The 24569-nt window shown below is 36.9% G+C and overlaps 1 protein-coding gene across 4 annotated transcripts in view; it reads left to right on the forward strand.

Annotated features, from left to right (window-relative positions):
* Positions 1-24569, forward strand: part of nav1b (neuron navigator 1b) — a 103214-nt gene that overhangs the window by 38519 nt on the left and 40126 nt on the right. For all 4 annotated transcript variants that reach the window (XM_030134081.1, XM_030134082.1, XM_030134083.1 and 1 more), the window contains 2 exons: positions 3298-3400; positions 6585-6944. In XM_030134081.1, coding sequence (XP_029989941.1) covers positions 3298-3400; positions 6585-6944 — 463 coding nt within the window. The remainder of the gene's footprint in view (positions 1-3297; positions 3401-6584; positions 6945-24569) is intronic.

The following is a 24569-nucleotide window of genomic DNA, read 5'->3' on the forward strand; positions in this document are numbered from 1 at the left end:
GAGGTGACAGGATTTTTTATTCATCCAATAGCTGAGGTGATTTCACTGAATGTGTCAGCTTAAAGCAGTGGTTTTGTGTTCTAAGAATCATTTTACAGTTTCTCTTGAGAGCTGAATACCTTAAATACTGATTGAATAAATGTATGGTTATGAAGGTTGTCATAGTTTCAAATAACTGCTTTTCCTTTTGACATAAATGTCTTATTGAAAAATGAATAGGTTTTTCATTTGCTCTTTATATCCAACCCTTAAATACACAGAAAAACTAGTCTACTTTCATTTCACAGTTTAAAAAAGTGTCTTTCTTACTGTTAAGGACTTAAGGCTCTTTGTAAAATCTGACCCACTTGTGCATGAAAATGTGCCGTGAAGCCTGATTTAAAACATACATGATGTTTTATTCATTAGTGATACAACATGTCTGGTCTTCAGTATTGATTTAGCAGTTCACAGTGTTGAAGATCTCTAAAAATATTTCATGCCAAAATCTGACACACTTTCCACTGCCTCTGCACTGCAACCATACAGACCACTTCCTGTAGCGTTGCATCATTTATAGGTCTTTCCCGATTCGGATCTGCTTTAGTATTCTGTCCGAGTTTTCCTTCTCTGTATTGGAGACATCACTGCAATGCAGGGTGGCAGAGGACTGTCAGTCACTGCACAGGAACACAGTGCATATTAAATTAACAGGTATGATTCACATGTGTGCACTGTATTCTGGATTCCCAATGGCGTATGAGCCCAGGAATTCATGTAAATGAACAGTACCACTACCATAACTACAATAGGATTTTGCAGGTGTGATGGGATGAAGTGTGTTATTTGCTCAGTTTTTGAACCTGTTTTATCATATTTTCGGGGCATGGAGGTCATATCACTTGAGGTCATGTTAATATGAGAGGGCGGACGCTCCCTTCATGCCTCCAGTGCACTGCATGGTTAATAACTATGGAGATTTATAAGTCAATAGAAGAGAGTAAGTTTTCAACCTGAAACTACAGTGACTGAAGCATTGACTTTTTCACGTAACCATTGATTTAACCTTTTAACACTGCCAGTGACTCTACACTGTAAAAAAAAAAAAAAAAAAATAGCAACTGTACGTTATCACATTTTAACAGTCTTGGTAGTGTGATAATGCTGTAAATGCAAAAATGATAGAGCTGGGTCATTATGGTAATTTTCTAGCAATTTATCTTAAGTAAATTACCATAAAACTGTGATAAAAAGGAATACGGTTTAAGCTTAAAACTACGGTCAATCTTGGGATTAAGGTTAAACTGAAGACCTCTATATTCAATATGCATGAGATAAGGCTTCATTTGAAAGTGAACATCTAGTTTCTTTCATTTAGTTTTCTTTTATTTAACACAACCTAAACTACATCACTTTAAAAATGGCTGAAGTCTGTCCCTAAACCTTAAATGGGTTGTTGGCAACTTGTGGAGGTTTTTAATGCAAATTTCCACCAAAACTTTCATAGAAAAAAGGGAGAGGACACAGAAACGCTATCCCTGAATACCACATCCTCACATAAATAAATGTCTTGGAGATTATCGTTAAGCTAGTTAACCTGTGGGGATCCGTGGGTTCTAGATGTGATAGTTTGTATGCTGTTGTGTATTTGTGCATGCTGTACCACATTTGTCCAGCAATCACCGCCAAAGTGTTGTGGCCATAGCAACGTGATTGTAAGGCTATTGTGTTCCAAATTTACTAATATCTCCAAAAATATTGTTCCTATCAACTTGTCATTTTCTCTAGTCTGTTACTTGACCAATAATACTTAAGTATGACAAACTGCAGCAGTCAGCTGTTTCTGGATTTTGTGTAAATCCTGAGACAGACATACATACATGCACACACACAGAAGCCACTTGGCTTTTATAATATAGATTCTTTAGATGATGCTTATTATGGAGTGACAGCCATATGTGAATGTGTGAGTGAATGAATAATGGATCCATTGTACACGCTTTGAGTATGCGTTCATAGAAAAGCGCTATATAAATTTAAACTGTTATTGTTATTATTATATGTTACTGATCTCTGGTATATTATTCAATTTACTTTGTAACTTTCAGTCAAGTTGCATTATTGAATCCCTCCTTCTTGAACACAAAGAGATCATTGTGTCTGGTGTGGAGAAGTTTCCATCAGGGCAAAATCCAACATTAAGTCAATATCTCATTTGGGCCATCTCTTTCAGATTCATTAATCAAAAAAGGCAGTACTTGTCAATAATCGTACATTTCCAGTAAACATTTGAATTGTATTGTACTGAGGTTTCACCACAGACATTTCCAGAAGACGGTTTATTGGATTTTGACTGAACCCATCACTTTAATGTCTTTTGAGAAGAGCTAATCTAAACCTCTCTAAAAAACAGAACCTGGACCTTTTACAGCAGATTTGGACTCTGTTGATGAAGCTCATATTATAGATTAACACATGTTTATTGTCCAGTATGTGTGAACGGGTAATAATTGGGGGTTTTATGATGTTGACTCCATATACTGTACTAAACTGATTTACATCCCCTTTAGGAACTAGTAAACTGTTTGCTTTGTGTTTCCTTTTACATCCTTGTTTTTCCTCTAGTCATCCCACTTAATGCATGTTCTTCCCTGTGGAGTTTTGCCACCACACTGCAGTGGAAAACCCCATCTCCTTGTGTTTTTGTGAAAATAAAGTTTCTCTCATTTGTTACAGCTTACACAACACAGCACTTTTAATTGTCCTGTAATACTGATTTGACATTGTCATGACCTACTGACTGCACACTTTGCACACATTGTCTCCAGATGAGCTGACCTGAAGTAGAATGATCTTGGCTACAGTTCAGCATGTTGTTAGCATAAAAACTTTAACTGAAATTCTCTGAAATAATACTTTATGTCACAAAAAAACAGAAGCTATGAAAAGAAATAATTCCAAAACTAATGCTGGTGTGGTGTGAATGTCATAATACATCCCCCTGGTGGGTGAGCCGAGTTACAAACAGCCTTTCAGTATTTTTTTTTGGATGTACCACATCAGTCCAAAGAAGGGTGGAGAGGTAGGGAAACCATAGATGGATGCATTCGTGTCAGAACAATCATAGAGACATCAGTCACATCAGCCCAGACACAGATAATTCCATGCATCTGGTGGAAAATGTGTCTTTATGTGTGCATGAATTCACACAACAACAACAACAACAACACATGACTAAAAAGTAGCAGCCTATAGTCAGGTTTTATTTTGACTTTCTAAATGTTTAATAAGCATTTGTTCTGCGTGACTGACCCACAGACCCTGAGTCACAGAGGAAGCGGACCGTGCAAAATGTCCTCGACCTTCGGCAGAATTTGGAAGATACAATGTCTAGTCTGCGCGGGGCCCAGCTTAGTCATAGGTAAGTGAAATACATCTTTAAAATAGATTTTTAATGTCATGTATTGTAAACTTGTATAATGTAGTCGAATTCTGTCTTAAACACTCATGTGAACAAGCAGTGGATGGCTTTTTGGATCGATAGACAACACAATCATGTGTTAACAGTTTTGCTGTGGCCGCTTGGAGAGTTGCCACCTGGTGCACATCTGGCTTCCATCCTTCTTAAATAGCTCGTCTCTGTTTCATGGTCATTACTTCATTCTATGAATCTCACTCAGTTTGGCTCCCATAGGCAAAAGGCCTCGACATTAATTTGTTGCAACAACCACAACATAACAAAACACTGGTGGTGGAGAGGATTTTATTTAATTTGGACATTAGGGTTGATATGTAATATCCTGAGTAATATAATTGCAAAAAAACAAAAGGTGTTCTGCTTGGAACCCTTTAAACCTGCATTTGTGCATGTTTTAGAAATAACACTTATCACATGCCTGTAGGTCACAGGTGTCAAACATGCAGCCCGGGGGCCAAATCCGGCCCGCCAAAGGGTCCAGTCTGGCCCTTGGGATGAATTTGTGAAATGCAAAAATTACACTAAGATATTAACGATCATTTTAGTTCAGGTTCCACATTCAGACCAATTCAATCTCCAGTGGGCAGGACCAGTAAAATACTACCATAATAACATAAAAATACTGACAAGTGCAAGTGTTTCTCTTTGAAAATGTAAATATTTTCATGTATTTACACTTAAACAAAGTATAATTTTGCAAAAAAAGCAAATAACCTGAAATGTCTTAAGAGACGTACAGTTTTAACAATATTCTGTCTGTTACTCAATGTTTTGTGTGTTTGTAGATCCACTGTGATCTGTATGTTATAACGTACATGTGTAAATGATAAACTGAGGCAGAATATTGTTAAATTACACTTATTTTTTCAGTTTGTTCATGTTATTCACATTGTTTGAAAGGATAGCTTGGAGATGTAAACCTGTTCATAATGTAAATTAACTTGTTTTGCTCTAAAACATAGAGAAAAGTTTGGAGTCGACATTATTTATATATTTTTATGTCATTATTTTACTGGTCTGGCCCATTTCAGATCAAATTTAGCTGAATCTGGCCCCTGAACTAAAATGAGTTTGACACCCCTGTTGTAGGTAATTTATAGTGACTCTGCAACGTCTGTTTAGTTTCAGTGAAAGTTTTGAGCTGTCTGTGACTCACCATTGTTTTGCAAAGACAGATTTTCTGTGTTGATGAGTCTGAGCTTCTCCAATCCAAGGGTTTAAGCAGCTGATTCTAAAAGGAAATTCCCCAGATAATGCATTTGTTTGCCTGAAACTAACTTTCTCAACCTACAATGAACATAACTTCAAGCCATTTTCACTGCATGTTATATGTTACATGGCTGAATGAATGGAAAGGCACCCGTTACCCTTCAATTTATGAATTATCCATCAACAAGGATAAAAATACTCCCATGGTCGTAGTCATTGCAATATTTATTTGGGTGAGTTGAGTTGGTACATAGTGTTATGTAATCTGCAGACAAAGAAGATGCTCCCAGCCATCTGAAGGACATTTCTAACTCTGACCTACTTACAGTACACATTTGGAAAACTTCGAATAGCAGAAGAGCAGTGGTTTTCTGCTGTTTGCTTCAATATGTTTGGGTGTGGTCAAATGCTTTATTAGCCTTAGTATGAGGATTATATAATGTCAGCTGATCTGTGAGAGTTAGATGTGTGGCTGAATGTATTTGGAAAAGCTCAGATAGTTATGCATATTTATTTACTGCAGCTATTTAAAACATTCCTTGTAATTGGGGTAGAGAAAAAAAAAAAGAGTCAAATAGCAGCTGCTCCTCATAGCTGTGATTTTTTGTGTCAGTCATGTTTATGATTATGCTATACATATTTATATATTTAAAACAGCAGGTTCAGACTTTGGAAATACATACTTTCCCTCTGCAGCTTGTTCTCTTTTGTCCAAATTAACCCTTAAGGACCCAGTATGACTTTTGTGGCAGTTACCAAATGAATTTTTTGTCTCTATTTAACCTTTCCTAAGTGATTTATCACCATTTATTAAATATTATCCTCTGAATTTTGCATTTTTTCCAGTGGAAATCATCTATTTTCCTATGTTCAATTGACTAATCATGTAGATATTCATAAAACCTCACAGCAAATTCAAAGGTTATTGTATCAAAACAAAGAAATGAAGAAATAATGACTTTTTGAGCAAAATATATCATTAACTGAACTTAAACCCAGTGTGTCCATCCACTGTCATATATCAAACTCCATGGGTTTTACTGGTGAATCAATGTTGTAGAAGATGATGATGTTTCCATGTTCGATACGAAGCTCAAATGGGTTCAAATGGGTCATATCTGATGACCATGAAAAGATGACAAACTGCATTTTACACCAATTATTTACATATATTGACAGGATTAGTGGATCAACAGTTTAGATCAGTAACTAGATAGTTTTGATCAGTGGTGGATGTTTGGGTCTTTATGGGTTAAAAGATCAAATATAGATGATATGATGTAATTCTGTGCCACTATGGAGAAGTTAAAGCAAAATAATTACAGCCTTCCTGTGATTATTCAAAATCTTATCATACTCTTCTGTTAGGGGGATTATCAGCCTTTAAATAGAGTCCAGAGAAGGTGCAGGATTCTTGTTTCCACTCAGACTAATTGAATCACAATATACTATCTGATAATTGTTGACCTCTTTCTGTGATGTCTAAAAACTTTGCTGAATCTTTAAATCTTCATTTTACCAAAGAACTCATATTTGTACTTAAATATCCTGAAATGAGAAGTGTAATAAAAACAATAACATTTATGTCCACTTTCACTATTCAAGTAAACATGTAAATATAAATCATTTTCCTGCCCTCACAAAAGCAAATACTTGGACCTATTGTGAACATATGGCTAAAGTTAAGACAGAGATACCAGGTCATCCTTGTCCAGAGTCATATTTCTTGCTTTATTCCCCAAAGACAATGCGACATAACTCCTGTATGTAGGTCAGCAGTAACTCAGTGCCATTCTGGCTTTGAAGGAAAATGCTCTGCAGACTTCTCTGGTCCCAGTATTTGCACTGCTGTGGACATACTGACTGTCAGCTCAAATATATACATGTTAAACACATTTCTGTCCCTCTGTCCCTTTAGTTGTATGGACAGCACTAATGTGGGCTACGATAGTGACGAGACCAATGCTCGCAGCATATCCAGCTTGTCCAACCGCTCATCACCTCTGTCCTGGCGCCATGGACAGTCCAGCCCTCGTCTTCAAGCGGGTGATGCGCCGTCCTCAACGGGCGGAGGGTACCAGGGGGGTAAGACGGGCTCCCAGTACACGGCCCATACCATGCCTGCTCGCTGCTCCAGCCGCCTCAGCAGCACTTCTCGCATTGAACTCATTGAAGGGCTGGATGTTGACGACACTGACCTCAAGTCTGGTTACCTGAGCGACAGTGACCTTTTGGGAAAGAGCCTGCCCGATGATGATGATGACAACCTCGCTAATGGGTAAGAGCATTTTGAAATAAGCCAAACAGAGATGACAGATAGCGGTAAGGTTAAAAAAATCATCTTTTTCAAAAAAAAAAATTAGCTGAAAATAAGCACTGGGCTTGTAGACCTTGTTACCATGGCAATGTAGACTGCAGCATGTTGGTTTGTCCTTTAAGCCTCTACCTTATGACTTTGAAAAGGTCAGCTCTTTGAAATATGGTCACAGTCATCAATACAGATAGGTCTCTCTATAATTAGAGGACATTATTCTGTGGGCCAGTATTTATGCAATTAGAATACACTGACTTCACAGGGTTACTCAGGATACTTTACTATTACTATATTACACCCACGATAACAATGGTATCACAATACAGCCTTCTGTGATACTTGATGCCATGGACATCAATCATCTACAACACATTATGACATCTGCAACTGAGGAGGAAAAATGGGAAGGAGGAAAGCTGAAATTCTGTAAATATTAGAAACAAAGAAACACAAGCAAAGATTCAGAAATAATATGCAAACATTCTAGCACACCTAGAAATGCATATTGTGCATTGCAAATATGGCTGACACTCTCACTAGATACAGGAATTGTTGTAAATTGCCCTAATAACAGCTCATCAGTAGTATCATTATAGCAAAATGTAACTGCACAACAACTGCAAACAGAGACAACTGGAACAGAGTTGGCTGTAATTCAGTATATAACAGCTGGTGGGTAAGGACAACATCATGTTTTCTTCTGGATTGGGCCATGTGATACAAGTGCAAGAGACCAGAGAAGGTTATGTAGAGGATGTTAAGACGCAATCAGACAGCAAATGCAAATGTCTGCCTCATCATTTCTAAAACTGTTTGATTCAGTTTGTTGGTTTGTTTGTTAACACTCTAGCAGCAAAACTATTGGTTAATTTCATATCAAATTGGGTTTATAGATTGCCAATGACCCAAAATAGATGTCATTACATTTTGGGAAAAATAGGTCAAAGTTCAAATTTTTTATGAATTTTAAAAATCTTTTTTCTCCCATTTACTTATAATTGGTGAAATTTCACATGTCTGTAGCGGCTAAATTATTGGTTGAATTCCTACCAAATTGGGTTTATAGATTGCCAGTGACCCAGACTAGATTTGGTTACATTTTGGAAAAGTAGGTCAAAGTAAAAATTTTTGATGATTTTTTTTTTCTTAATCTTTTTTTGTCTCCCATTTGTTTATAATGGGCGAAATTTCAAATGTCTATAAAACCGTCAATTTTATTTCAATTTATGTCAAACTTGGAAACTGATATGCTGACATTAGCACATGCATAGAAAAGATGACATTAGCTGGATCTATGCCAGAATAAGCTACAATACATGCGAGGGGCAGGGTTTGTTGTGCCTGGCACCACTTTGGGTTTTTTTTGCATCTGCATTACAACGGACCCCCAGAGTTTCTGAATTAAAACTGGGTCATTTCATTTTCCAAAAGTCTCTGTTTTCAGGATGCTCAAATGCCAGAGGAGTACATTTAGCGTCCACACTAGATGCAATCACAGCAAAAGTTATGTATTTTAAAACAAAAACATCCCTAGTGCCCTTATAACAGATAGATTAACATCCTACTTCCATGTCCACGTGTGCCGTCTGTTCAACAAGTACTGAGTCTGACTGAGTCTATAATTTCATACATGGCTACTTTTACACAGCCCTAATTTTTTCCACAGTGTTTGCAAAAAACTTTTCTGCACAGAACTTCTGATACCCTGATGTGGACCTGTTCTTTGTGTTGCTATCTGATGTTTGCTCTTGGCAGGCCTATCAAAGAGCTTTCATCAGCAGTCTCTACACATACTTTCTCAAAGTGCCTGTGACATTGCCTCTCTACAGGCTCTTTTTGCCGACTGCTGAGAACAGACCTTTTAGAAGTTTTACACTGAGAAAAGTATTGAGAATATCATCAGGTGTCCTCTCCTTTCCAATAAAATCACCCTCACTATTAACTGAAGGTTGTAAACATACTGTCAACAGGTAGTGAAGCAACAAACAGGATAGTTTTTGATCATTTAAGAGCGCAGCACTTTCCAAGTAATGATTTTAAAGGAATACATCATCTCAGAACCATGTCCTTTCATAAGAAGCTTCTCTTTTTTTTCCTTTTTCTTCCCTCTTTTCCTTCACCCTTGCTGCTCTCCTCTCATATCCTTTGTGTGTTTTATCTAATTCGCTTCTCCCACAGTGACAGTTGACAGAGAGAGTCAAGGAGAGGAAGAGAGAGAATCCAGGGCAGTTCTCTAGTGTGGTTTAGCAGCTTTATCGCTATTGCACATGCAGTGGGATTTAAGCTCAGCCTCTGGAGCGCTCACTAGGCGCTGCGAGCCAGGTCGTGCTCTTACTACAGAGTGCATTTAGGAGAAGAGAAAATGAGGCACGTTTTAGATGAGGAATTGGTGCAAAGAAGAAAATGACTAAAATCCAATCCAACTTTATTTATATAGCACTTTAAAACAACCACAGTGGACCAAAGTGCTGCACAGAAGACTAAAAGCACAATAAAAGCATTAAGAAACAAAATCAAATAAATAAAACAAGTTCAAAATATAAAAACAACATTGGAAAACTGTTAAAAAGCCAAGGAGAACAGGTGGGTTTTAAGAAGAGATTTAAAAACAGATAAGGAGGAGGCCTGTCTGACATGCAGAGGCAGGTTTTCCACAATCTGGGACCAGCAGCAGCAAAGGCCAGATCTCCTCGGAGCTGTTCTGGGCATCATCAAGAGCAGCTGATCAACTGATCTTAGAGAACAACTGGGTGTGTATGTGTGAAGGAGCTCAGAGAGGTAGGGCGGTGCAAGACCATGGAGGGATTAAAAAACAAATAAAAGTTTATTTTAAACTAGATTCTGAAATTAATGTCATTTCAGTGCAGTGCTTCAGCCGTAGGAGTTAAAGATAGTCAAAGCAACAGGATAAAACGGCTCTTTAGATTGATTAAAAAGGACTGATGAAAAAGAGGATGAAGCAGAAGCCGAATAAAGTTAGCATTAAACACAGATTTTGTCCTGTATGTCCGTTCCTCACAGCAACAACCATGCTTCCAAATCCTTTTAGATGTGCCCTGTAGTTGATTCTGTCTCTTACTGCAACATCCCTACTGGAGTGATTTAAGTTTAAGAGCTTTTGGGTCTGTTTATGCTTAATTATGCCATGAGTACAAATATTCTATGCAACGACCTCTTCAGATTAAATCACTTTTCCATTGTATCTTCACATGACTGATAGTAGGTATTTGTGCTGTCTAATTCATGGAAATACAGGCGTCATCTCTGACTTTAACCCTTTCATGCATAGCGGTTACTACAATGAACAGCTATTGTACAGCTGTTCTCTTGAGTATTCATAGGATTTGCTGTTTTAGTTTCACATCAGCCAACACACTGGACGCTTAAGCATCATCCCATACACTGACATTGATAACATTACTGTAACTTTGCTGTTCTTGATAAACCTGATCTAACATGTTTGAGTGAAAATCAATTGCTTGTTATTGTTATTAGACTGTAATTAACAACATTTTTTTTTTTTTGCATATTATCTCCATGAAGTGAGTAATGACTAGTATTAGAGTATGTTAAAATTTGAGAAAATATCAGATTAGCAGCATTAAAATGTTTTTATTTCATAGTTTTCACACAGTATATCAGTAAATACACGTTTCTTTGCTTCAAAAATTAAATGCACAGTGTCCAGCTTAGTGGACATTGTTGCAACTCCATGAAAAAATTTCAATTGCATTGTTTTTTAATGCCTAAAGAAGAGTAAAATCACTTAGGAAAAAAAAAATCTTGATTAAGGTTCTCATAATTCATGCATGAAAGGGTTAACTCTGTTGCATGCATATACTCAGAAGATAAAATAACATAGAAGCCCCTCTAACTTGTATGCTCTGGTCTGCATATGCATTGCTTTTACTGGAAAGTATCCATGACTCTCCTGGAGGAATATAGGAATGCTGCTGCTGTGCTCTGTATCAAAGTTAATCCTGCCTTCATAAATACAGCAACATCCAGTGTTGTAGATAACTAGCTAATCCAGTCTTTGAAGCTGGCACAACAGCACTTGCTCTAATTTTCTTCTTACAGTCTCCTCTTGCACATTCTGGGATACATTTGCATTTTTACTGTACATCCCCTGCCACACAGTCTCAGCTCAGCTCATTGAGAACCATTAGCTACCAGCTCTTGAAAATAGATCAGGCTCCTCCTGCGTAACCATGACAACCTGCTGAAAATCGACTGTAAAGAGAGGTGTAATTTCTGTTCCTTTTCACCAACGCCTCACTAGGCCCTACATTTTTATATACAATGTTGTTCTCAAATTAACTTCAGCACAATGAAGTGTTTCCCAGAGTGTTTGTACCGTGTCCAGTTTGCAACACACAATACCCTTGGATGGACCGTGTTGTTTATCAACCCATGTACATATAAGGCAGTGAAGCACAAGGAAAGTGCTGCACATTGATGAATATCTAATAGACATTGATTTAACACATGCCAGACAGCACTGACTATCTGAGACAAAATGTATTCAGTCTGATAGTAATCTGTGCTCTGTGTCTCAATAACATGATACACCACATGAGCAGCATCACTACATCAGAGAGAAAAACAACCTACACACAGTGTAATGTTTGTTAGGATGACCGACTCCTAACAAACTAAAAAAATAGTTGTAACTCCTACCAAGTTACAGCTATTTTTGTAAGAGTTTAAGAATTAAGAATCTTTAGTTGTCAGTATGTATTTTACATGTGGGTTCAACACAACTGAAATGGACCCAGTGTTTTTCAACCTTGGGGTCGGGACCCCACATGAGGTCGCCTGGAATTTCTAGTAATTGATAAAAATAAATAAATAAATAACAACTTAGTAATAAAAAATGTATGGTGAGTTGAGAGAGACAATCACAATACATAAAAGACATGACAAACTCTGAAGCTGAAACTGAAGCACTGTGGTACTGTTTATCTTTCAAATGTTCATTGTGGTCGGACTGACTGTACATATCCTGACCAAGGGAAATAAAATTCTCACTTTGTGCAGTAATCTACACCTGTCTTTTCTGCCTCCGTCCATAATAATATACATTGTATAGACTAAATATCGTCTGAAATTAACATTTATTTGCAACATAGTATAGCAAACTATTACATGATCAAAAACAAATTTTAGCCAAAAAAATGTCTCCGTTTTACATGTCTGGGGTTGCCAGAAATTTGTGATGTTAAAATGGGGTCACGAACCAAAAAAGGTTGAAAAAGACTAATTTAACCCCTAACTAGATGATTATGCACACAGACACAGTGGGAACAGTGGGCTGCCATGACAGGCATCTGGGGAGCAAATGCTCAAGGGCCAATCAGCCAACAGTCTGAGGAATCAACCCGACCCTTTAGACCACGGCTGCCCCAACAGCTTCGTAATTGCATTACCAAAGTCCAATTTACTGTATTACCATCTCATATGATGTTACAGCAATATTTGACCAAGTGTATACCACCAAACGCAATTGTTTGGTTTAATCATACAGAATTTGCATGAACCTATATTTCATTCATAGTAGAATATAGAAAAATATACCACTTGATGAGAAAATAAATAATATAATGTTGAATTTTGATTAGCTACTTGTCCCTGTTCAGTTGGGATGAGAGCAGCAGAAGTCTGAGTAAGTGGTACTAAAAAGAAACAGCATTAACAGCTTGTAATTAATTCTGTTAATTGGTGAAAGGTCAGTGATGTAATTTAATATTAAAATAGTATCTTTAGGGAAAGAAAGATTGGCAACGCTCACCAATCTGCGAAAATCTGTATCTACAAATTGTCAGAATAATGTTCCTCAGTATATCAACTTGTTTGGAATTGGTGTATTAACAGACACAGGATAGACATTAGAAACTGTGCTTTCATTGTCATAACTATATGGGTATTGAAAATAAATCCAAATTAATATGACAAATCATTTTATTTATGTGAACCGTGTTTTCACACTTAGTATATGAATGTTTGACCTATAACAGTTTAATAAGTGTCAGTTTAGTGGTGATGACAAAGTTGAAAATTTATTGGGAGTCGTATTGTAATCACATTATTGATCATTGATTTTCATTTCATTTCATTGATTGTTTTTCCCTCATATCAGACAGGTCTAACTCATTTGGATCTTTGGCTTTATTGACTTTGTCAACTAGAAGCTTAATTTCCTCTGTTTCAGGGCTCGTTGCTATCTGCAAGAGGCTGCCTTTTTTAAGACCTAATTTTGTTGTTTATATGTTCATTTGTTGGGATGCTTTGGGGCTGTGCTTGTTTTTGTGTATCTATAAAGACCAAAAATATTGGATATAACAAAGTGCTAAGCAGAGCATTTCAGTACAGCCTCAAACAGTTTATATATTAACACTAAAATCTTTACAGAGGCTGTTACTTATTATGTGTTTATTTTGGATTATACTCTATACACAGTTTTCCATTTCTCTGGTTGCACATCTTCAGGCCATTCTCTACTTACAGACATGGAAACAGTATTAAAATCATACATAATTTCCCATATTGCCCTCAGTCGTCACTCTGTCTGCGTTCGGTCCTGGATGGCATTGCATGTTGCTCGACTTTCTGCTCATTTCTTTAAATTTTATGAGACCACCACTTCGCCAGTGAGTGAGTGACTGCACTTCAGCACTCAGACGGGTGTTGAGATGGCTTCCTTTTTAGCTTCGACCGTGTCTGACCACATGAAGAATTATAGCCGTTTCCTGTGGTTTCACTCTTCACACCATATTGGCAAAGTTTAACTCTCAGTCATATGATGTCATACCATTGCAAGCCATACTTTAGGAGATTGGTTTATGAGTAGAGCAGTAATCACATTATATAGCTGGTGCATAGAGGGTTTCTCCATTTCTGGTATATAAATTACAACTACTATTCTGCAATCAGTGTCATTTTAGTGGTGTTCAGTCAATTACGGCTGATGTTTTACAGGCACTCAGCTGTAATGTTTGTAAGCAGTTTGGTTCAGGTTAACTTTTGATGTATAATACAGATGTTTGCTGGGGAAATTACTAGTTTTTTCCATAATGTAATTTGGACGATGTGATAAACACAAAACCCTAATGTCTCAAACAGAACCTGTGAATTTAACAGGAGACTCATCTGTAAAATCAGAGGTATTTTATCAGACAGATTTATGTGTAATTTGGGCAGATTAAGAGTTTGAACATCTTGAATAAAAAGATAAAAATCAAATGTCTTTTAGCCCTTGGTTTGACTCCAAACAATTTGGCTGACTAAGAAGAGTGGAAGGCACTTAGCAGCAATAAAGAGCTATTGATGACTACAGTTACTAAAGGGAGACTGTAGTTTCACTTCATTTCCAGGTAGCCTCTGGAAAGGAGGCTTTTTTCAACAACTAATGGGCTGTTCCCACCATTTATCAACACCTAATATTAGTTAGTGTAGCTACAATTGTATTTACTATTGTTTAGTATATAGTATAGTATAGTATAGTATAGTATAGTATAGTATAGTATAGTATGGTTGTAGGTGCAGTTTCTTAAAACTCCGTTTTGTGTCCAGTTCTTGAGCTAAAGTCATTGACGCGAGACTTCTTTGAAAGTTTGAACTATTTGCTAAAGAAAAAATGATTCACATTACAACAAAACCATTACAAAAAACAAAGAATCTTTCATCCATTACAGGAGGTCAATCAAGCCATGTAGTCACAGTCAGGCTATTGCCCTCTGACCCCCCTACTGGCTGATGCAGCTTTCTGTTTTTAACAGGTAATACAATAGAGAAGTTCATAACCAAGTATATTAAACAAGATTAACGCTACAAATTAAGTAACAGTTATTTCTTTTGAACATTCAACTTAAACATTGTACCTTACAAATTTCAGTTATTTCGCACTAATTTGCATTATGGCTCTAACAATAGTATAGTATAGTATAGTATAGCATAGCATAGCATAGCATAATATTGTATAGTATAGTATAATATAGTATAGTATAACATAACATTGTATAGTATAATATAGTATCATATCGTATTGTATAGTATAGCATAATATGGCAAAGTATAGTATAGTATAATATAGTACAGCATAATATAGTAGAGTATAGTATAATTTAGTATAGTATAGTATAGCATAGCATAGTATAGTATAGTATAAGATATAGAAATAGTTATAAAATTAGTTATTGTTGTAGTTCTACATGTATCATTGTAGTTACAGTCATAATAATTGTCATAGTCTATGCTGTGTGATGTGATGCTGTGCTGTGCTGTGCTATGCTATGGTGTTGTATGGTATTTAACTTCCCTGTGGGTCCCCTTTCTCAGAATAACAGCAGGCAATGGCAAGTTAATCAATATTGTTCATAATACAAATTGAAAAGCTTATTGATCATTTTTGGATAAAATAATTAATTTTCAAATTCACTGACTTATTAACTTAACTAATTAATTATTTTGGTACAATGACAGGATCTAGGCCAATATGGAAGATAAATGGGGTATTTTCCACCATTTAGTATGTGCAACAATTACATCAGATGAGTTTTATGTTTATTGAATAATATTTCCAAATAAAGAAAGCATAATAGTACTATGATTAAAAAAAAGGGCTGATAGTAAATATAGATGTGTATGTCTGAATATAATTAGTTGCATGTGCTGTAGATATCTATAAATAGATGTATATTAACCTAAATATGTGCCCACATACAATACCTTCACACCTACATATACACATGGTGTTTGATTATGAATCTTCCCTCTTTGCACAGTGTTAGTGTGTCAAAAAGACGAACAGCTGTGTTCCCCAGCCTACTGGTGCAGTTTACAGGCTCCAGTGCCTCCTTCCAGAGCGGAGCAGGGTCAACAGTCCATGGTATGGGTGGGACGGGTCTGTAATGGTATTACTTATTTTATGACGCTTCCTGTCCATGGTCAGGGGTGAGCTGGGTGCAGATGAGGAGCAGTTTTCACTCCAGGCTGGTCAGGAGGCCAACTTCTGTCCCAGTGAAACAGACAGTGTTACTTTTTGCTTTTGGATATTTAGATTTTTGTAGTCTAGGAAGGCTGCCCACTCCCTTTGTTAAACTTCACCTGTGGACCAACAACCCATAATGACCCTGTGATGACCCATAACTGCAAGCTGAGTCATCTGGCAAAATTTGTAGTCGTGGGAGAGGGACATAAAAATTCAAGAAAGCGTTTAATTGGCTGTAACACCCCAGAGCGTGGGGTGAGTCATCCAAATTATTTCATAGTTTTCCACTAAATGGTAAACTTTGTTCTACCAAACAACATTTTTGTCAGAGTTTGGCCATAAACATTTTCACAGATGAAATGTTATGAAAGAAGAGAACGTTTAGACAACAAATCTGTTTTCATGGGGCTTAAAGTTGAGTATCCTGTACCTAAGTTGATGAACATGATAATCCATAAACGGATTCAAAATAAGCGAATATAAAAAAAAAAAAAAACATGTGGAATGAATGTTAGTGAAAATACAGATTAGTTTGAAAATTACAGACATTACAGACAGGCCATTTTATTTGTCTGATATTTCTCTTTTAAAGTCCAAAATATTTTTGTATTATGGCGTCTACTAAAAATTTCGCAGGCTTGCCCCTGTCAAATCAGAAATTATTCAGTGTACGGACACTGCAGCCTAATAGCCTCCATATTTAATGCCTACAAAGATATACAAGTGTTTCAGCACTCAGGATAATCATGCATTGTTTATTGCATAGATGTCGTGTCCAAAGCATGCGTGCTGAAAAATTCCATATATTGACAGAAACGATAAAATTAGACCCACATATTTTGATATTTTGTACGGACACTACTTGGTGTACGGACTTGAAAAGATTGGAATGGAAATCTGGCTTACCACATGGTCGCATCTCTGTTAGATCTTTAACTAAGTCTTCCTGGTACAGGAGTAAATAAACATTTGTGAACAAGTTAAAACAATATATCTATAAGGCAAATATGTAATATTATTGATGGAACTATATTGGTGTACGGACACTACACGAATTTTGGTGAACAACGCGCCTTTGAAAACATGCGGTTCGACGTAAACATCTGTTTGCCACATTGTTACCAAATTTTCTGCAGCCAGGGAGCAGACCAAAATCTGTCTAGTTGTGCATATGTAGTCATAATAATACTTAAATAACAGGTTCCCATTCTATTATTACAATTAAAGGGCTGTAAATGAAGGGTTTTCCTAACAAAATGGTTGATTGTCTTAATACTGAAAATAAGAATTGATAATCAAACAGCTGTTCAACAAAAATAATCAATAAATGTAAAGGAATGTGATGTGTGTATTTTGTAATAAAAAAGACACAGGAGTTGAGTAGTAATTATTGTGTTACAAAATATTATGTACAATAATTTTGCTCTCTTATAACAATAAAATTGTGTTCATGTTTTCACACTCACTGGGTCACCATTTTATCAGTTTTTATCCGATTTTCTTCAAATTTGGAGGATTGCAACATCTAGTAAAAAGATGGCCAAAGAAACATTTTGGAAATGGTTGTGGGGGTATCTTTTTGCAATACTGATTAATAACTGATGCAAATATACTTGTACACCTTGATAGTGATCAGGCCGATTGGATTTCAGTCATCATCACATACTATTCATAGCATCCACACATTCTAATCATAGCAGGATCGTATAGCTTACATACAAGCCTGTAGGAAATAAAACTGTCTTGTCTCCTTGTGGTGTGTGTGGACATCAGGGGATGGGGACGGTGCCAGCTCGTGTTCCTATAGCAGCATAAAGGCAGCAGTGCAGAGCAGAGCAGAGAGAGAGGAGGCTGGTTCAGCAGCATCACACCTCTGATCATGCGGCAACATGGCTCGGGATGTGCTGCCATGGCAACCATCTTCCACTGACCCAGTGATGGGCTGCCTTGTGTGTCAGTGTGATAGCTGCTGAGCGGATGTATGCGTGGGGGTGTGTGTGCATCGACTAGGGTTTGTATGTGAAATGTAGAGAGAAAGATACTGATGGATACTCGTACGTCGACAGGCAGACACTGCTACGACCACAGAATGTTAACTGTTAATTGGATTGATATGTAATGGGTGTCGTGGGGTACAGTCGTCTGCTTGATAGGCTTTTGTTTGCAGCTTCATTTGCATCTTGCTGTTGGTAGGATTTGTGGAGGCAACGGTTGTGTAAAATTATTCATTTCTGTTTCCAGAATCCTTGCATCAGTCTCATTCTTGGCAAATGTGTGTAATTTCATTGTGAGAAAATACGATAACACAATTCAAACAAAAATGCAGATGTTTTAACCCTGTCAAAGATCAAGTGTGTATCATTTATACTCTTTCATTCTCCGTTACTGTAAATTGTTGATAAGCCCTTGCCTCAGTTTGTTCCTCTGGCAATGTCATTTCCATGGCAACCATAATAAAGCTTTGCCCATTTTTAGAGAGTAGATCTGCTGCAAGCTTGGCAAATACAGCTTGAAAGTGATCATAGCTCTCTAAATATTGAAATACTTTACAGTGTCACTCATGGAAACTATGCACATCGACGAACACAATCTGTAACGCACGAAGGGTTTGAAAGGGTTTGCTGCAGTCATCTGATCTTGGATCTGTGCCTCTGTCAGCCTGCATTCAATTTCCCTTTCCTGCCCGTGTTGGACCTTTCTGTAGTCACAGAACACTTCCCTCACTATTCGCTGCCTCACACATTTTCTGACCCACTTAAACCCATCTGCAAAAGAATTGTACTTTGGCCTCTGCTCAGGATCTCTGCAGGCACTGCTGGGATTACAGTTTAGCAAGGCCGCCACTTGGGGTCAGTCCTTTATGGGCTGTTGCTCAGGAAGAAAGGATGCGGTTTTCTTTTCTCTAACGTTAAAAAGCACACTTTTGATTTTCCTGAACTACATTATGTGTTCCTGCCACCCAGACATACAGGACCCCCCAACAGTCAGCAGCTCAAACACATCTGGGGTCAATCTGGAGTTCACATTCTCCAACACGGGTCAGTAAAATTCAGCACCGACAACATCCCTGCCTCCACCTTCTCCACCATCACCCCCAATCCATGAATAACGGACCATTACAGCTGCACCCGGGGGAGCATGAATCATCCCTGTATCATGTCTGCGTGTGGTCGTCTGGGTGTGCAGCTATGCACTGGTGTATAATACTCAGCCCCAGGTGGAAGATATGATCCATCTACTGTTTTGGATTGCAATATAATATGTAAAAATGTGTTTTCACATGGCATCTGTTAGTCCATGATTCACCACTGTTGGAAACTGATATAATAATTTCAGTGGATCTGGTTTAAGGATCTCTAATGAAGACTGGCTGGTTCAAATTAAGCCACAGTATGTTGCTTTATGCTTGATTTGGACCTACTTCAAGCTGCACTACTCAGAAAAGAAGAATGAGTTAATATTTGACATTTTCCCATGCATGTCATGCTCACATATTGAAAATGAAAATTTTTAATGTCCCCGAAGGGCAATTTGATTTGCAACAGAAGTGTACATATCTCACATATAGGGATGTAACGATATGAAAATTTCATATCACGGTTATTGTGACTAAAATTATCACGGTTATCATTATTATCGCGGTATTATTGAAATGTGCTCAAAATATTCAAAAAGTACTAATACACACACTGAAATAATTTGACCTCGTATTTTGAAAAATAAAAATAAAAACAAATAAAATAAAAGGCACAAATTACTTTTTGTTGCAGAAACATTCAAATACTAACCCTTAGTGGTCTGAGCCTATTTTGGCCGTTTTTCAGTACTTTTGATTTTGCCTTTATATACTATATAAACAAATGTTTACTATACCCATGTTTGGTATCTTTTTTTTTTTCAGCACAACTTCATCTATATCATCTGCCTATTTTTTTTTTTTTCACTTTAACCTACTATATCAACATAAAAGGCCAGAAAACACAAAAAATATAAAATCCATTTGAAAAATTAGAATTGAAAAAAAAAAAAAAAAAAAAAAAAACAACAACAAATAAAATAATAGGCACAATGTACTTTCTGTTGGCAGAAACGTTCAAATATTAACATGTAAACACCAAACATACAAATGTGCATTAAAGATAGCACCTTATGGACACTGTTTGACCATTTTCCAAATCAAGTTTGAGTTGTTTTAGTTTCTTTTTCATAGATAGATAAATAGATGGATAGTCTCTCTCTCTCTTTGTCTTTCAAAGTGTGGTAATCAAACATGGTTATCATGATAATTAGAATTTAAATGATAATACTAACTGTCTGGAATTTTACCGCGGTTTATCATTATACCGGTAATCATTACATCCCTCCTTACATATCACCAAAACAATCAGTCTCACATAATACAATAAATACAGTAAATAAGTCATCATAGTTAACAGTGCATTGGGACATGAGGGCTGTCTTAGTGCAGATGATGTCAAAACTAAAATGAGAATATAGTCATCAAATATAATCCAACTAAATGTACCAAAACAGTACAGAATTTCATTAACGATTGCATTACTATTACAAGCCAGTGTCAGGAAGGAGTGTGTATCAGTGTATGCCGTGAGCTACATCTGTAAGGGCAGAGTTTCCTGTCTGTGGTTGATAGAGACTGTACATTAATTTTCCAGTCCAATAATCAGAAGACGAGTCCATTTTCTGGGGCTCTGCGGAGATGGCGTGGCTTCAGTCCTAGACATACTCACTGATTCAGTTCAGACCCATTTACTACCCAGATCCACCGCTGCTGCACCCACCTAGCCTATCTGACTAGATCTGGTCAAGCTCAATAGGGATCACAATTTGGCTCTGCTGTCTTTTCATCTGTAGTGCCTTTAAATAAATAATACTTCAGGGGGAATAAATCCATGCACACAGTGCTTTCCTGTGATGTGTTGTGTGTTTTTTTCTGAAATCATCCATAAACCATTACATTGAGTGACAGGTAATGGAATATCTGCTCTTTCTCAACATCAAATGGGAAAATCCAGTGAAGTTCTCATGTTCTTATTAGTATTACAGAACATGCACACCTCAATTTTGGTCTAACTTATTCTCATTGTGCCTCCTGCTGGAAATCTTCTGTCATGGCACCACATGGAAGCAGACTATGTGGCAGCACAGTTCAGATGTAGACATCAGTTAGATTTGCTGTAGGCGTTCATATACTTGAATGTACAGTGGTGTGCAAAAGTATTAGAACACTTGTCAAATCTTAAGAAACTGGTGGTTTATTTTTTTTTCCCAGAGGCTGAATTTCACTTTTTTGCCATTACTAAAGGTAAAGGCAAAGGTACTGAGAATATTTCACCTACAAATTTGTCAGTCCAGTCCTTTTTTTTTTTTTTTTTTTTTACATTTTACTCTAATATTTAGTGTGGCCCCCCTTGGCAACAATCACAGCAGCACATCTTTCTGACATTGTGTCAACGTATTTTCTAAGAGTTTCAACCCCAATGTCATTCCACGCTCTCGGAAGCTCATTCCAGAGAGTTTCCTTAGATTTTTGCCAAGGGGGGCCACACTAAATATTAGAGTAAAATGTAAAAAAAGGACTGGACTGATAAATTTGTAGGTGAAATATTCTCAGTACCTTTGCCTTTACCTTTTGCAATGGCAAAAAAGTGAAATTCAGGCTCTGGGAAAAAAAAAAAACCACCAGTTTCTTATGATTTGACAAGCGTTGTAATATTTTTTCATACTGCCGTTCATTTTTTTAAGCATGCATTTGTGTTAAATATTTGATTCATATATGTTTTAGTGTCATTTGGCTGCACAATAATCATAGAATATTTTGATTATAACAAGATATTTTTGTTTTATTTTCTGTCTTTTTATTCACTGAAAAATGTTTTGAAACCATTACGACAGCCACATTGATTTACACTTAACAGCACTAGATCTACAGCATTACAGAGAGTGAAAATAGCACTAGTGAAAGGTCACAGAAGAAAATGTCAGGTCATGAAAATGGTTTAATGTCTGCTCACTGTCTGTAAAAAGACTAAGCTTGGTCTTCACTGTTACCTTCACAAATAGTCTGAATCTATTTTTAGTGTTTGTAAATACCCCAAATCAATGTAAGTCACATTAATTAATGACCTTTCACTTCAGCAAACATGCAAAGGATGTTTCTGTCACAAACCATTTGGTTATCTGTGTAAGACAGCTGCTGCAGTACAAACACGACTTCAAGGCTTTTACTCTGACAGTTTGTTTAGCAGCTCTGTGGCCCAGCTGAGATAAACAGGAGACAGGAGCAGCATTTTTGGGGGAATTACTGTAAACAATTTAGAGCCTATCACTCATTATTCATGGAAGAGAAATATTTTGCTATTAAGAAAATAAAGTTTGGGAATGACCAACAGGTAAACAAAGTGGTTATTGTTAGCAAAATTTAAAAAAAAAAAAAAAAAAAAAGCAACAGGCAGAGAAGTATCTCCTCCAGATGAAGATCAGCAGTGTGGTATGAAGAGGCAGGCAGACACAACAGTGTTTTTATCAAACCAACATCACATGCCGTTACAAAACGCCTGTGTCTTGTACATGCTGACAGAAAAACAGTGTTATTTGAGCAAAAAAGTAAAAACCGCACACCACTCATCTTGGATTCCATTTGAGCAGATCTTGTTTTTATGTTACGAAATGTGGTCTAATGTGGAAAAAGAGAGAACTGTAACAATGAATACATCAACAGGGTCCTTGAGGTCTGTTGAAAATCTTAATGTGGATTCGCCTCCAGTTCATTTCCTGCATCTTTGATTTTGAAACAGTCCTCGTGAAATGGAAATGGGTTTACACTGTTTAACCACATAGATCATTTGTCAATATATTTTGACACAAATGTGACTTTTACCACTCACTTCGTCATAATTTTAGCCTCAATGGATTGGTCAGCATTCCTCTTGTTAACTGTCAGGCAGTAGTTGATGTTTAATGTATTTGGATGCTTCTATGAAACTGGGTTCATTTTGGTACCTGACTCTTTGCCAGCTTTATAGACCCAGTAATAAAAGGGAAATTTAGAAATATTCCCCCCAGGATGTACCTAATGATGACCTCAGATAAATGCAAAAAATTATTCTCTTGCTCTGAGCCATCCCAAAATTAATGAATTTTTAATAAAATATTGGGCCCAAAAATAGGACGAAAATAAATCTACCTAGGTGTCAGTGCATTTTATCTAGAACGCATTGCTTGAAATGGTGTTATATACCACTATAAATAAAGACACTGTTTTAATGTGTTGAGCCTAGTGGTTTTTGTAATCCAGACATGCGGGTTTTTCATGAATTCCATTCATTCCAGGTTTTGTATGTAACCCATCCTGTCCACTTGTGTTACATGCAGTACCTGCCCAGTTAAACGCATATAAATCGCAAATGATTTTGCAACAGCGGTCATTTTTGTAGTAAAAGTAGTAGCGCGTTTTTTTGTCCTTTTTACCGTGTTACATACAGATTTTTGTATTAAATATAATGTAAAATAATATAAAAATGTGTTTTATCTGAAACATAGTTTCTTCTTTTATCTCAATAAGTATTTTGTTTTTAAAATAGACCCAAAGTGCTTCCAAAATTGCTTCATAACATTAGTCTACATCTGGTTTGAATTTTTTGCCCCCATGTCCTGTTTTTAGGACCAGTTCCACAGAAACACCCATTTGTATGATAGAATTTGTGTTCATTTAATGATAATCTGACTTTAAGCATGATGAAGACAGCAAGTATCCTCACTATCAGCATCAGTGTTTGGCCAAAGTCACTTTAACCATCAGTATTTGCTGAGAATTTTCCAATCCGTGCAGCCTGTATTTTGTGTTGTGGCTCTTGTCACTTCTTTTGTATCATCAGCTTTTCTTCTATCTTGTATTTTTCTGTGGCGGTCAAACCAAAGTTAGTTTCCTACAACGTCAACAAAGTTCTTAACTACACTAAATTAGTCCAACTGGGTCTGAGGTGGCCAGGGTGGGACTCAGCGGTCCACAGAGCCTCGACCTCCAGGAGTGGTTTATGTAGAGGGCTGAGATCTGGTGAGATCATCACTGTGAGACTGTTCCACTGCTAATGAGAGACGGAGGAGGTTTTCCAAGGCTACTCATGCCTCACTGGAGGTCCTTGTCTCATCTGCGGATTTGTGGTTGCACTCAGTGATTCAGGCCTTACCTTGGACTGCATTTTTTCCACTCAAGCTTTACAAGGTTGCATGAAGATAGAATACATTATTTTTAGGGATACTTATTATAGTAATCCTCTGCTGAAGTCTAAATTGAATTTTGTGTGGGTTGTTAAAATTCTGTGTCCTGTTAGAGGTCATTTTAAAGCCCAGGCAATGACTTAAAAATGGAAAGACTGACGTGAAAAGTAATAATGCTAATCCAGTCTGATTTTATTAGATACGTGGTATTTAGAGGTGGGTGGATGTATGGCCACCTTGGTAATACTGTATTTTATAGACGGGCACTCAGACTATACAGACCAGTACCGTCAGTCTGTTCTTATTCTTGTACCACAGCATTATTAAACCACAAACAAAACACAAATTATAACTTTTGGGCA

The sequence above is a fragment of the Sphaeramia orbicularis genome, chromosome 5, assembly GCF_902148855.1.
Source record: "Sphaeramia orbicularis chromosome 5, fSphaOr1.1, whole genome shotgun sequence".
Taxonomy (NCBI): domain Eukaryota; kingdom Metazoa; phylum Chordata; class Actinopteri; order Kurtiformes; family Apogonidae; genus Sphaeramia; species Sphaeramia orbicularis.